This window comes from Mesoplodon bidens, assembly GCF_964165515.1.
Source record: "Mesoplodon bidens genome assembly, chromosome: X".
NCBI classification, from domain to species: domain Eukaryota; kingdom Metazoa; phylum Chordata; class Mammalia; order Artiodactyla; family Ziphiidae; genus Mesoplodon; species Mesoplodon bidens.
The window spans coordinates 52,100,434-52,114,740 of record NC_138163.1 but is presented as its reverse complement, the minus strand read 5'-3'; the positions used below and the strand labels follow the sequence as shown (position 1 = coordinate 52,114,740).

General features: G+C 46.5%; 1 protein-coding gene across 1 annotated transcript; it reads right to left on the bottom strand.

Moving 5' to 3' along the window:
* Positions 1-4,051: 4,051 nt before the first annotated feature.
* LOC308608810 (nuclear RNA export factor 3-like) lies at positions 4,052-12,536 on the bottom strand (the record flags this gene model as incomplete). The annotated part of the gene is made up of 16 exons (XM_081222143.1): positions 4,052-4,146; positions 5,376-5,418; positions 5,514-5,629; positions 5,738-5,796; positions 5,903-6,010; positions 6,154-6,209; positions 6,295-6,363; positions 6,729-6,765; positions 7,643-7,752; positions 7,917-8,024; positions 8,566-8,646; positions 8,771-8,875; positions 8,983-9,066; positions 9,688-9,841; positions 10,060-10,234; positions 12,533-12,536. The coding sequence occupies 16 exons, from the start codon at positions 12,534-12,536 to the stop codon at positions 4,052-4,054; spliced, it is 1,404 nt and encodes a 467-aa protein (XP_081078269.1).
* Positions 12,537-14,307: the final 1,771 nt, after the last annotated feature.

Here is a 14,307-nt window from a genome sequence, read left to right as displayed (position 1 = left end):
GCTCTTCCCTCTGCCTCGAGGGCTCAGCTCCGAAATCTTCCCACTGCTGACTGTGTACTTCTTGTTATTTGAATATTAAATCTAAGTTACGCCTTCAGAAAATCCTTCCTTGCCTTCCCCACCCTAGTCATTCTCTGTCACATTTTCCCATATTATTTTCTTAATGGCTTTTAAATCTTGAGTGAATCAACCCCTGTAGAATGTGAGCTCCATGAGAACAATGACCCTGTCTGTCAGGTTCTCTGGTTTATCTCCAGTGCCTATCACAGTGCTTCACATATCATTGGTAACCAATAAATATTTTTTGAATGAATGAATGAGTGAGTGAATGACGTAGATTAAGCACGCTAAGTTGTGAGGACTCAGGCATGGTCTGGGACATGGGGTTTGGGGGGATGGGAGAGGGACCTCAGGTGTCTCTGAAGCAGCAGTTTGGTTTGAACCCATGAAATCTGTGGTTGGAAAACTGGGTAGAAAGGACATGATAATTGAGGTAGTGCTTCTAGCTGCCTTGGGTATGAAAGTGTAGCATGTGTTCTATACCAATTCTCCTTCTTTCTTAAAAAAAGAATCCCACATTTATTTGGTACAGTAATGTTTCCAGTAAAAGAACATATTTATAGCCTGCTTTGCAGGCAAGCATGGTCATATGACCAACTCCTACCTAATGAGGTGATGGCAGAAGTGTTGTATAGTAGTTCCAGGAAGGTAGCGAAAAGGGAGACGAATTTCTCAGACCAAGGTATTTCTCATACCATCTGTTGTGGACTGAACTGTGTCCTACTCAAATTCATATGTTGAAGCTTTAACCACCAGTACCTCAGAATGTGGCTGTGTTTGAAGATAGGGCCTTTAAAGAGGTGATTAAATTAAAATGAGCCCGTTAGTGTAGACACTAATCCAATATGATTGGTTTCCTTATAAGAGGAGTTTAGGACACATAAAGAGATACCAGGGTGTGTATGCACAGAGGGACAACCATGTGAAGAAGGACTAAGAAGGAGGCCATTTGCAAGCCAAGGAGAAAGGCCTCAGAAGAAACCAAACCTGTGGACACCTGGATCTTGGACTTCCATCCTTTAAAATGTGAGAAATCAATTTGTGTTGTTTAAGCTACTCAGCCTGTGGTATCTTGTTATGGCAGCCATAGCAAACTAATACACCATCAGATAAGGTTTTCAATTTTGACAGCTCATTAGAATCAACGGAGGTGAACCTTGAAGATACTGATGACTGGGCTTATCCCTAGAGGCTCGGATTCAGTTGGTTGAATCTGAGCATTAGAGGGGATCCTAATGGATATCCAGAGTTGAAAACCACATGTCTAGGAGACTAGTTTTGTGCACTCCATTGAGCAGGCTGAGAGTGATGAATCCAGCATCATTTAGAAGGCATCCCCCCGTATCTCCCTCCTTCCACTGTTCTTCCTCTCCCCCATATCCCCCTTCTTTTCCCGCCCTATCCAGATCTCCACAGATGGACCCAGAGATGCCCCCACCTCTTAATCCTGTTCCATATCCAAGTTCAGTCCTAATTTGAGGAACATTTAATAGCTTCAGCCCCACTTCTGCCCTCCCTGTCAAGAAAAGTGAGTCTCGAGGGGCCTCACACTCTCTTACTCTGCCTGTTAGCCAGAGCCAGGGCAGCTCTCTAGAGGTAACTTCTTGCCTCTTAATCCAATTATAAAATCGATGAAAGACATGAACAGAGGGCAAATAGGCTTAGGAAAAGCTATTCAACATCTTTAGCCCTCATGCAAATGCAAATTAAAAGCACAATGAAATGTTAAACCCACCTATCCAAATGGCTGAAAAAAAGTGACAAAACCAAATGCAGGCGACACTGGATAAACTGAGTCACTCATACATTGCCAAAGGGAATGCAAAATGGTACAGGCCGTCTGGAAAACAATTTGGCAGGTTTTTCCAAACATGCAATTACCATACGGTACAGCAGTTGCACTCTGGGCAATTTACCCAGAGAAATGAAAATTTATGTTTACACAACAACCTTTACATGAAGTTCATCACAGTTTTACTCACAATAGTTAAAAAGGGGAAATAGCCCCGATGGCTTTCAATGGGGGAATGGCTAAACAAACTGTGGTACATTCACACCATGGAATCCTATTCAGCAATAAAAAGGAACAGACGATAGACACACCTTACAACTTGGATGGATCTCAGGAGAGTTATGCTGAGTGAAAGAAATCCATTCCTACAGGTAATGTACTATAGGATTCCATTTCTATGACATTTAGGAAATTATACTACTCTTTGACAGAGTTCAGGAATGTGGGATCAGGAAGAACGTGGGTGTGGCTATAAAGGCTAACATGAGGGAAACGTGTGGTGATGAAACAGTTTTTTATCTTGTTTGTGGTGATAGTTAGAACACTTACACAGCTGGTAAAAGTGCATGGAATTATATATATAAGTATTATACACAAGTGTTCTAACACATAAATGAGTGCATGTAAAATGGCAAAATTGTGGTAAACTCAGTGGAATGTACGAATGTCCATTTCTTAGTTTCGATACTGTACTAAAGTAATACAAGGTGTTATCATTAGGAGAAGGTGAGTGATGGGTATACATGACCTCTCTACACATTTTTTTGCAACTTTTGGTAAATCTATAATTATTTCAAATTTAAAAAGTTAAAAAAACAACACAGGATTTGTGGGGAATACAGTCTTTGGTACAGAGCCTAAGAACCTAATAAAAATGTTAACAAAGCTTTAGACCTGTTAAATGATTAAGAAACCCATAATTATTGGAGTAAATATGGTACTTTACTTGCTAAATCCATTATATTTGTTTATAGAAGTGAACATCAGAACGGTCACAACTTGTGAGTACTGAAGTGGTGGAGAGAAGGTTATCAGGAGGCAAAGCTTGGATTTTAGGGTAGTCCAGGAATGGAGTTGTTACTGTATAATTTTCAAGCACTGTGTAGGTCAGATATAAATGCTAGAGACTGCCAGGGATGATGCGGGAGATGGGACCTTTTGGTCCTGGCCCCACTAACTCATGGTTCGGTCAGGGGAAAAGCAATCCAAGACACACAACATATAATGTGCAATGTTACTCTTTAATATAAAGATAAACAAGGATCATGCGTGGGAAAAATATAGAGCAACGGGCAGGCCTACATGGTAACCTTTGGCTTCGTGATTAGCTGGACTGCAAGCTAAGTCATGGATATGGCTTCAGTTAAGAGAAGAGAGGTAACAAATATGATGAGGATGAAAATGACATCTAAAGGCTCATTTGCAGAGTTTTGTTCTCAAGATCCCAGGTCAGTGGATGAGGGTCTCATCTGGAATTTTGCCCTTGGACTGAAGAAAGTAAAGACAAAGAATTGGGATGTCAGCAGAGCCAGCAGCCGTGAGTGTCAACCCCAGGGCACCTGACTTCTGTCCGCCTTCACCTTCCTGAAACCCTAGAGGTCTATTTCGTCTTATCTCTGAATTCTCAGAATTCACTTTTTGATGAGTAAAGAAATGTTTAGCTCTGGTATAGTCTAGTCATTGTACTGAAAGCACCTGTAGTGCGGGAGGATAGATGACCTCCCTTAGGACCAAACTGGAGACACGTGACCACACAACTTCACTGCTAAATCTATGCTACAAGAGCAAGCCTTCAAGTTTACCAACATGTATGTACCAGAATGAGCAGATGCCATTGCATGTAATGCTGAAAAAGAGTTGAAAAGGTAAATGGCTATCAATAGTAGCTTATGGCTTCCAGGAATTCAATTGTTTGATATATTGATCTTAGAAAGAGTAATGTAGCTTCACATATACTGAGAAGAAACTATGCTGGTACTACTAATAAAAGAAGTTTCAAAACAGTATATAAGATAGGAAACCTATATTTTATAGTACATGGAAATGTATTAGTGTGAAATTAGGGACTTTTTCACAAGTAAACATTTGTAAGAAAAAATAGATTTAAAATAATGACCTGAAAATTCCCATTAATCCCTCCTCTACTCCTCCCAGCTCCCTCCTATCCCCATGCAAACTCAGCACTCACTTCTGAGACCACTAGAGGTTCATCTCAGATGGGGTGGAGGATGCCTGCATGATGTCCTGCTGCAGCTGGGAGATGGTATACATGGAGCTGGAGGTGGGTGTAGGCACTGGGAGGCAGAACACCGCTGGGTCTCACTGGGGTTGGCATCCCTCACAAACAGCTCGTCATTCAGGATGCACAGACTGAAGGAAAAATGGACCCCCAGACAACTGATGGATGGACACCCTCACCCCCAATACTGACTCTGCTCCCAGTGGCACTCAGCAACCAGATTCCTTCCACGTCCCTCCTGTGTCTGTCTCCCAGGTTCCTTGACTGGTACCTCTGCCCCTCCCCACAGAGCCCACCTTTGGAGAGGCTGTCTACCACCTTCACTCGATTTATAGGTTTATCCCCAACCCACGGGCAATTTCGCATTTACCCTTTACCACAGCCCAAGGGCTGGACACTCTGATCCCCATTCTCAGAAGAAGACACTGAGCCACACAGAGGTCATATGACTTGACCAAGGACACAGCGAGTGAGTGTTGGGGAAGGAGTGAATGCATAGGCCGATTCCAGAGCCCATACTCTTCTTAACCACTAGGCTAGACTGCTCCTGGGATCTCACTGCTGGCTTTCCACAATACCGAGTAAACCTAAGGTCTGTGCCACCACATTCCCACGCCCCTGAGCCCAGGCGAGGATGGGTATTCCCACCCACGACAGGGCTCTCACCTGCAGTAGCTGGCAGGGGTAGCGATGAAGGTCCGCGTGAAGGCACGCACACAGCCCTGAGAACTTCCTTCCACTTCAACAGCAAACAAACAACAGTACCCCTGAGAGCCGCACGTGCTGTACATGCTCACACGGCGGTCCCCAGTCAGGGAGTGACTGGACACTCATGCTAAGAGGGCAGTTGTTAACGGGGGCCAGGGTGTCGCGAATGGGGAGGGCAGCTATAGGAGCAGTCTGCGCCCAGTGACATGGCCGCTGACAACCACTACACAAGTTCACGGGATGCATTCTTCACAGCCGCCCAAGAGGTGGATACTTCTACCCCATTGTGCAAATGAGGAAACTGAGAGGTTCAATAGCGGCCCAAGTTCTCACAGTAAGGATCTGGGATGAGAGGCACCAAACTCCACAGCCTATGTCCCCAACGCCCAGGGTGTGCAGGGCAGACAAACACGGACACAGCTCAGACCTGGGTTGTCTGTGGGAAGCCTGAGGGCTGGAGAACATAGTGGGGGAGGGGAGGGGAGGGGGTCAGGGAAGCTAGGTGGTTCTGGGAGTGAGCCTGGCCAGGGGGAGGCAGCAATGAGACATCAGTGGTGGGGGTCTACACACACTTACCTTCCTCGAACAACCCGCTGACGGAGAAGCAGAGCATCGTTTCCTGAAAGGGAAGAGCCCAGGCGCCCAGTCACCACCTCCACCTCCTACCCACCCATGGCTTCCTGGGACCGCCCGAGGGAGGAAGCAGGCGCTCACCATCTGGAACCAAATGTCCACCACGAAGGAGCTGAAGTCATGCTGAGTCTTGGGCAACCCACAGAGGGTGTGCACAATGACACGTTTTGTGTGCTTCAGCAGCTGAACCCGCAGGTCTGTGAGGGGAGGGCAAGCGAGCGAAGGTCAGGGGCTGCCACGCCCTGGGCCCTATGATTGACCCCTTCACCGCCCTTTCCCACCCAGTCTTCCCATCGCACACTCACGGGGGTCCTTGAGCTTCTTCATATTCCTGCTGTCCTTGAAGTACTCGCACAAGCTGCTTCTAGGAGACAAAGAGCAACAGTGGGTGGTGCGTATTTGCAGGAGCTGGCCTGTATCTGCTGGGGAGCCACACGGCCTAGGAGCAGAGCCTGTGCTGTGATACTCACGGGGCTGGGTCCTCGGGGTGGAAGGGAATGGTCAGGGAGAAGCAGGCCTCCTCGTGATAAGCCCCTGCGAGAACCTGTCGGTCTCCGTAGTCATGGATCAAGTAGTACCTAAGGGAGGGCAGTGAAGACAGTCTATCTCTGTGGTCTGGACCTCAAATGAGACTTGAAAACTCCCCTGAGCAGACCTGTGCTTAGGTGGCCTCACCTCTCATAGCCCTCCTCCCCTTGCTCAGCTTCCAAGAGGTACTTACTGCTTCAGGAATTGCAGGACTAGGCTCTTCAGCTCATCAGATCCAAAGTAGCTTCCCTGGAATCAAAACAGTCCTCAGGACCAGGGCTGACACACCCTTCTCATGCTCCACTTAAAACCCGGCTTGATCCTCCAGCCTCACCTTGCAGGTTGGTAAGCGCTTGCAGGCTTCAATACCACACTTAGCCAGTGGGGATGTCTCCTGGCCATCCTGGGGAAGAGAAGAGGATGTCAGCAGTGCAGACCAGGAGGTGGTGTTGGATGATCAGGGAAAAGGATGGGCCCAAGAGACGGTGAGGGTCAGAGGTCAGGGGTGAAAGGGCCCTGGAAATTCCATGGGCAGGACTACAGTTTGGATCATCACCGTGGGTTCCCCAAAGCCTGTGAAGAACATGGCTGAAGAAGATCCAGAGCCTCTGTCAGGTTCCCACAGGGGCTGTACCATCCCCCTCCGCCCAGGACGTTTAAGGGTCAGTTTCAAAACTGTAACTGTGGCAAGACCTAATGGGGTTCAGAGTAGTTTGTGGGTGCTGTCAGTGCCAGTTAGAGGAGTCTGTGAACAAGGAATACACTTACCAAGGTTAGTAACTTGGGGAACAATTCCAGGATGGAGCTGCCAAAATCAAGACAAAACAGAAAAGTCAGCGAAACTGTGGAGGTGACCCTCTTCCTCATGGGAGCAAGTACACCCACACCCCAGTGTCCCAGCCTTCCAGGGCCCTGAACACGTCCCCCATCGACTGACACAGAGGGAGAGCATGCCCTGCCTCCCTCCCCGCCTCCCTCCCTCCCTTCCTCTCCTTCCCCTGGGTAGCTCCCCGCAGAATGCACGGACTCCCTTCTCCAGTGTCACCATGACCAGCATTTCAAACTCATGCTGCAGGGCTTCCTTCCCCTCCCTTCCTTCCTCCAGGGCCCGGCTGAAGGCTGTGGGGAGAAGAGGGATTGGGGTGTGTGCCCGAGGCTCTGCCACCTCACTTAGGGTCCTGCACTCTGCCAAGACCTGGACCAAGACCTGGACTCCCCCCATGGGTGGCCCAGGATGCTGGGGCAGGGAGGTGAGTGAGGTGGGGCTCAGGGAGGGAGATGGAGGGGGATGAAGACAGAAAGGGAGTGAAGGTACGAGGGGTGAGATGACAGAGACATACGGGCCTAGAGACAAGGGAGAGAGAGAAAACAAAGGCAAGGGAAAGAAGCTCTCCCGTGGTGGGGGTCAGGGAAGAAGAGAGAGGAAATGTGAAATGGCACCCCTTTTGCAGCTCTTCACCTGCCCCAGAATGGCTCAGACACAGCAGGTAAGAATGTAAAATATGCACACGTTGGGCTGGGGGCCCATATGGATTGTGGTTGAAACTCTGTCCACTTTGTGATGCAGAGAGGAGAGCATAGGGTCTATAGTCCTCCCTGAGGTCCACATCAGCTGCCCCTTGCAAACGGGCACTTTCGGGAGTAGCTCAGGCTGCCAGCGGGTAACAGAGGATACATCTGACCTTATGTTGGTTGACTTATCAGGGAAGGTGGTGCACAGGGGGTTTCTCTCTGCACACACCCCTTCTGGCTCCAGCCGCTCACCCTTGTCCATCTCCCCTGCAGACTTCACCTGTGATTATGAGGAGGAACCACATGGGCCAGAGAAACTGAGCCAGGATGGCCGTGCACCCCTAGTCCCTTCCTTTTCCTACAAATCCATTTCCCTTCCTCTGTCACCATCACATGAGCCTTCCCACCTTCCCTTCAAAGACGGATCTGGGTACCACACCTCACCTCAGTGTTGGACAGGTTCCAGTTCTTGGTGTTGGAAGCATTCGGCATAGTGTTGGACAGGCCGTGCAGCTGGTAGGGTTTCTTATCGCTCAGGTCCAAGGCCAAAAGCTATGATGAGGAAAGAGTTAGAGTGAGGACCCCAGCAGGGGATACCTGAGACCAATCTGCCTCTTCTACGTAATCTCTCCCACCATCACCACCAGCCCCAACATTGGGTCTAAGGTCCTCATCTTGGGCATATTCCCTGGATGGATCTGCAGGGAGGCAGCCATGCCATTTCTAGGGTTTTGCGCCATTCCAGTATCACGGGTCATCAAGTCTCCAGGAAGCCAGGAGGAGGGAATCGGGGGCTGAGAGGCTCCTGGCTGGTACAGCTCCAGCACCAACCCCTCCCCGAGTTACCATTCCTGAGTATCCTTCCCAGCTAGACCGCTCTGCTCTCACCTGCTCTACAATTGCTGCTGTCGCCGTACCAGGGTCGGAGCGGACTCTCTGGATGTCACGAGATTGCTGGGAGGCATCATATCGTTCCTTCACGGGCAGCTGCTGAGTTAGGGATGGGGTTCAGGGGCTCTGAGTCTGAGGTGGTGATCGGGGGCAATAGGTGGGTCTGGCTGTGAGTGCACAGGTTGTGTTGAGTCTGCATTACCTTTATCTGCTCCACCTTTTCTGACCTCAGCTCCTTCAGCACAGAGTGGGGTGCATCACAGGGATCAACAAAGATAGATATCTGTTGAGAACACGAGAGGGGCTGGGTAAGCTCCAGGAAATCTGAGCCCTGGGATCAAGCAAGACCATGCCCCTGCCCTGCCCTCTGGCTCCCAGCTAGCCCTGCTCATGCCCTTGACACACACCCTTTCATTAGCCTCATTGTAAATCTTGCCATTGACATTCTTCAGTGCGGAGGCAATGTTGGCATTCTGAACGAAGAACTGGGCCTCCATTTTCTCATAGTGAAACTGTAGGGAGAGTGACAAGAGAAGCATAATATGAGACCAGAGCCATTTCTCATCTGGGCCTGCCATCTACCCCGTTTCCTCTCATCAGCCTCAATGTCCTCTCTTACTTCGACAGGGGTGAAGGGGACACTGCATTGCTTGTGAATCAAATTCAGCAGCCACTTCTCATCATATTTAATACCGAAGGGAACCTAGGAGGCAAAGAAATAATTGGGGAAAGAAAAGTGATACAATGGAATCCAAGGTTAAGATAAGACCCAGCTGTGTCTTGCTTTAGGACCTTTTTTCAGGCTTTAGGTAATTTCTTAAGATAGGACAATATCTGTTATCGCTAACTTTTACACCAGACACGGACTTCCTATATACCCTTTCTTTCCATTTAAATACTTTTCCTGAAATAATCGACTTCATATCTTTCACACGTACTTACTTTTATAAAGTTCTAAGAGATCCTACCTAAGGCAGACCTGGCCTGCCCCTCTGACGAGGATCCCAGAGACTCAACCTCCTCCCACACTCAGCTTGAGCCAAACTGCGTCTTCTGGTGTGGAGTTGCTCCATCTCCTTGGCAGTAGTTTCCTCCTTTGTTTTAGACAGCGTCTCCCATGCTCCCTGCAGTCAGTCTGCTCCCTTTATATTGCTTCTCTGAACCTGCCCTCACATGATCTAGGACGTTAACTCCTAGTAATAACAAGACAGATTACCAGCTCCACTGCCACGAGAGAAAAGTCCCAGCATCTCTACATGCGCCCAACATGACCCTCTCTGTCATCTTCTTCTACATGTTAGGTCCATTTAGCCAGCACACTCACTCTGATCTTGAACCAGCTCCCCAAGGTCTCATCCTGCCTGTTTCTCTCCATTCTTCTCTCTGGAGGCTTTTGCTCTGTCTCCTTGTTAACAGGGGTTTCGTCTTGTTCCTGAAAATTGCCTCTCCGATGACAGGATGGAAGGGCATAGGGAGCACTGTGGGGAAGTGGAGAGAAGAAAGTGGTCCGTATAGTCTTGGGAAGTCCTCTCTACATTTTCCCCAATGATAGCAGAGCTACAATAAAGATTGCTCAACCGTTAACCTGATCCCATCATTCCTCACTCTTCCAGGTTAGAGAGAAGAGTGACATATTTAGCTACATGATTTTGTTCCACTAGCTGGTGCACTTCAGCTATTCTGACTGGTCACTTACTATCTTACTCCATTGTCCTTGTGAACATCACTTTCTGCTTGATCTCCATCTTGTTGTTGCTGGGCTGAAGGATGAATACCAGGCCTGACTTGTTCAGACCAGCTGTTATACCTCCTTCTGTAAATACGACAGCATCTTGCTCTTCTTTGTAAGGAGTTTACTTGCTTATTGTACCCTGAAATTGAGAATATCACATCAATGGTCTCAGTACCAGAAAAATTCCTGGGTAAATATCACAGCTAATGAAGAAATACCACCAACTTTATAATCTAAATAGGAAATTATCATAGTTAGGAAGAAAAAAAAAGGCTGAGAGACTTCACTGTGGTTCCAATTCTCAGGAAATGATAGGTGGGGAGTGTTCACAGCCAAGAAGAAAGCAAGCACAGACGAAAGGGTCTGGACCCAGGGTTTAGTCTGTGATGTTAGTCCCTGCTCTGCTTGGTTCAGGTTATGTGACCTGGGACAAGTGGCTTTTCACCTCTAACTCTCTCTTCTCTGCTCGGCTCTAGGGGCACAATAAAACCTACCCTGAAATCTAGCCTGGTGTGGTGGTTCAAGGGTCAAAGGTGATCTCCCTGCCTGACGAAAGAATTAGAGATATGAAAGATAAGTCCGATGAAAAGATCCAGAATGCAGCCTGGAGAGACATAGCATGGAGAATACCAAAAGCGAGGGGGAGATAATTAAAGGTGATGCAGTGAACATAGCTAACACATGGTTAATGGGAGTCCCAGAAAGAAGGGGAGGGAACAGTGGAGAAGTGGTATTTGAAGAGATCTTTCTCGAGAAGTTTCCAAAAGTAACAAGATATCAACTCAGTGTAACAGTATTATTGTAACAGGAGAAAAAGTAAGCTTTAAAGAGAAACATTCTTTAAAAAAAGGCATTCATTTCTTCATCCTGTAACAAAAACTCGGAAAATTTGTGACCAGAAGACTCAAACTAAAAGAAATATTATAGACTCTTTCTTGGGCAGAAGAAATATCTTCCCAGGTGGAGGCACATAGATACAGGAAAGAAAGACTAATGACATTTGTGAATATGTAGGCAAATTTAAATGAGTGTTGATTATATAACACAATGATAGTAATTTCTTCTGGGGATTTAAATATATAGACAATGAAAATGCATGACAATAAATTTGGAGGGTATATGGAATCAAAGTGTCTCAAGGTCCCCTAATTGTCTGAGGAGTTTTAAAGAACTAATTAACTAACACTAGACTGAAAGGGCAAAAATGTACATTGTAATCTGAAGGGTAAACACTACAAGAATGGCAAAAGAATGTTTATCTAGCCACATGAGGTAACAATTTAATAGTTATAAAATGTTAATCATTTCAAAGGAAAGGAAAGGAAAAAGAACTTAGAAGAGACAAAAATAAATATACAGTAAGATAGTATGTATAAACCAAATTACATCTACTTTTACATTAAAAATTTCAGACTATTATTCCAAATAGAAAGACAGCTATTATCAGACTGGACAAGAAACCCTCCATCAAATGCTCCTGAAAAGAGACACATGCAAATTTTAATCATCTAGGAAATTTTAAAATAAAAAAATAATGGCAAAATGTATACCTTTTCCACAGTAACCTACAGAGAGCTGGTATAACCCTATTAGTAAAAGTAAAGGTACAGTTTAAAGAAAAAAGAATCACTAGAGAAAGAAGGAGATTTCTTTTTGATAACAGGTTCAATGCAATAAGGAGATATTAATATAAAATTCTAAATTTGTATGCATGTCCTAAAATAGAGCCAAAATATGCAAAGCAAAATCTAACAGAAATAGAGCATGGACAAATTCACAGTCACAGTGGGAAATTTTTACACAGCTCACTGAGTGATGCACAAAATGGCAGGCAAAAACTCAGCTAGAGGGAGAAGGTTTCAAAATGTTACTTAAGTTAACAAATGTATTTAATTGACATAGAACAATGCACATAAGAACTACTCATCGAACATTCCAGGATAGATCATATACTGGGCAACAAAGCAAGCCTCAGTAAGCTTCTATGGACGAATACAATTTACCCTGACTAGTTAATGTAATACTCAGTGGTAATGGTGGGTTTTCTGTCCCTCCCCCACCTCATATAAATCCAAGGAATATTAGTTTACACAATCCCACGCCCCACCTAGATGACCCTCCCTACTCTCCAAACCCTAGACCTGAGAAGATCACATGACATTTGCCTTTTCCTTAGCCAGGGGAAATAATTCACCTCAGCCATGGCCATTTCCATAAGAGGGGAGGTTTTCCACATGGAATCAGGATGGGTGTGTCAGAGCCCACTTGGCCCATTTCCTCAAGAGAGTGGGAAATAGTGAGCCTGAGCCCTCTGCCTGCCTTCTCTAAAGGGGGGTCAGCTTGCTGGGGGTCCTGTGGGTTGAGGTTAGGGAGGGAACCCGGAATCCCTCCTGCCCTGTGGGGATCTGAGGACAAGGTCTCATGCTGACCAACTCACCCATGGGGTGGCCTGAAGGCAGTGATCTGTCACCACTCTCCTCACAGGCTGCTCGTGAAGAGAATCTGTGGGTCTGGAGCTGGAGGTTTGGAGAATATCAGGAAGGGCTGCCGAAGAAGGAGAGTGCAAGCCCCAAACCACTTTGTCAGAGCCACACAAACAAGATGGAGTCCTAACAGGAAGTCCCTTCCCCAAGGGCATAGAGGAGGACAGCCCTGGGGACCAGAGGAGACTTCACTTCCTGTAATTACTGCCCCCTGAGTTTGCTACCAGCCTAACACCCAGGGAACTCTTTCCAACTGTACCACCCTTGCAGAGGAGGGCATCTGGGATCAGGAGGCTTAGGGGACCTTGGTACTTCTGGCTACAAACACAGGGAGCTCTGTATGCCAGACTCTGGTTCAGCTACACTACATTGTGTTCCTTCGTACGGCAAACCCAGAGAACTCTGTGTGCTAGCTGTACGCCAGGCTCTGTACTTGCTACATTGCCTCTATTCTTTCATGAATTCCTCACAAGGGGCTCTGATATCAGAATCACCAACTTTCCAAGGTTGCTGAGGCTTACTGAGGTGCTGGAGCTTGTCTAGGGTCATTCAGATGCTACCTGGAGAAACAGAGACTGAAATTGAGCTCCACGGAATGGAAGATGACTCCTCCAAGCATAGATTTACCAAGTTATTGCTGTAGTGTGGCAGATTGTCTTAAGTTAGTTTGTACAAAGTAACAGAATTTTCTGAAAATAGTCAAATGGCTGGAATTAACCTCAGCCCACCTCAGAGAGGTAATACCAAAAAACAAACACTTCCAAAAACCAAACAACAAAGAACAGACCTGAAAACTATAAACGAAATAGCAGTCAGAGTTTTGTGGGTCCCTGTAATGACAGTAAAAGAAAACAAATCATGTATTTTCCTTTAAAAAAAAAAAAGTCCTCAATGTAGATAGATGCCCCTATGGTCAGAGCCGGAATTGTAGCTCTGAAAGTTCCAGACCAGAGAGGTTTCAAGGCAGAGGGAAGGAGAGAGGAGATTGGGCTCCAGTGCATTAGTTGGACATTTCTGGAATTTTCCACACCATGTCTACAATCCCTTCCTGGATCTCAATGCCCTGAGAAAAGTCCAGCCACTGAGAGAGGTGAAGAAAAATCTGCATATAAGTGTGTGAACATTTGGGGGTAAAAGAAGTGTAAGACAGAAATGCGCACACCACACAGATAAACTGTCAAGTCTAAAATTGAAATTTTTTATTTTTTATGAAACAGTGTCATGTGAACTCTTTGATAACATGGTAAATATATGTGAACTTTTTTTGTTAGTTGCTTACTAGATATTTTCAAGTGTTCCATCTCAATAAATTAGCCTAATCACAAAATATTAAACATTAAAATCATTAAAAAACATTAAAAATGCCACCAGGGAAGCCCGCCACTCGTTTTTAAGTTCACACCCTCTGTTGTGTAGCCTATGAATTTGGATGTCGTTTCTCTAGGTCTGAGAGCCGCCTGGCAGAAACCCTGGCCAGGCGGTGCCCAGGCCACAAGGATAGACACTTGGCCAAGGAGATGCAGGAGGGTGGGGCTGGCACTTGAGAAGAACCCTCTCACCCATAAGGTTCTCTCCCCTCGGTCCCTCTGGGTGGGGTCGGGAATCTGGCCCCGCCTCCCAGTACCTTATACATTGAGCTATAGGGGGTCACGTGACCTGAGCTGCACCAATCCAAGTCCTTTTCCGGTGAGCTTAACTTTGAGAGGGAGCCATTAAGACACCACGTGCC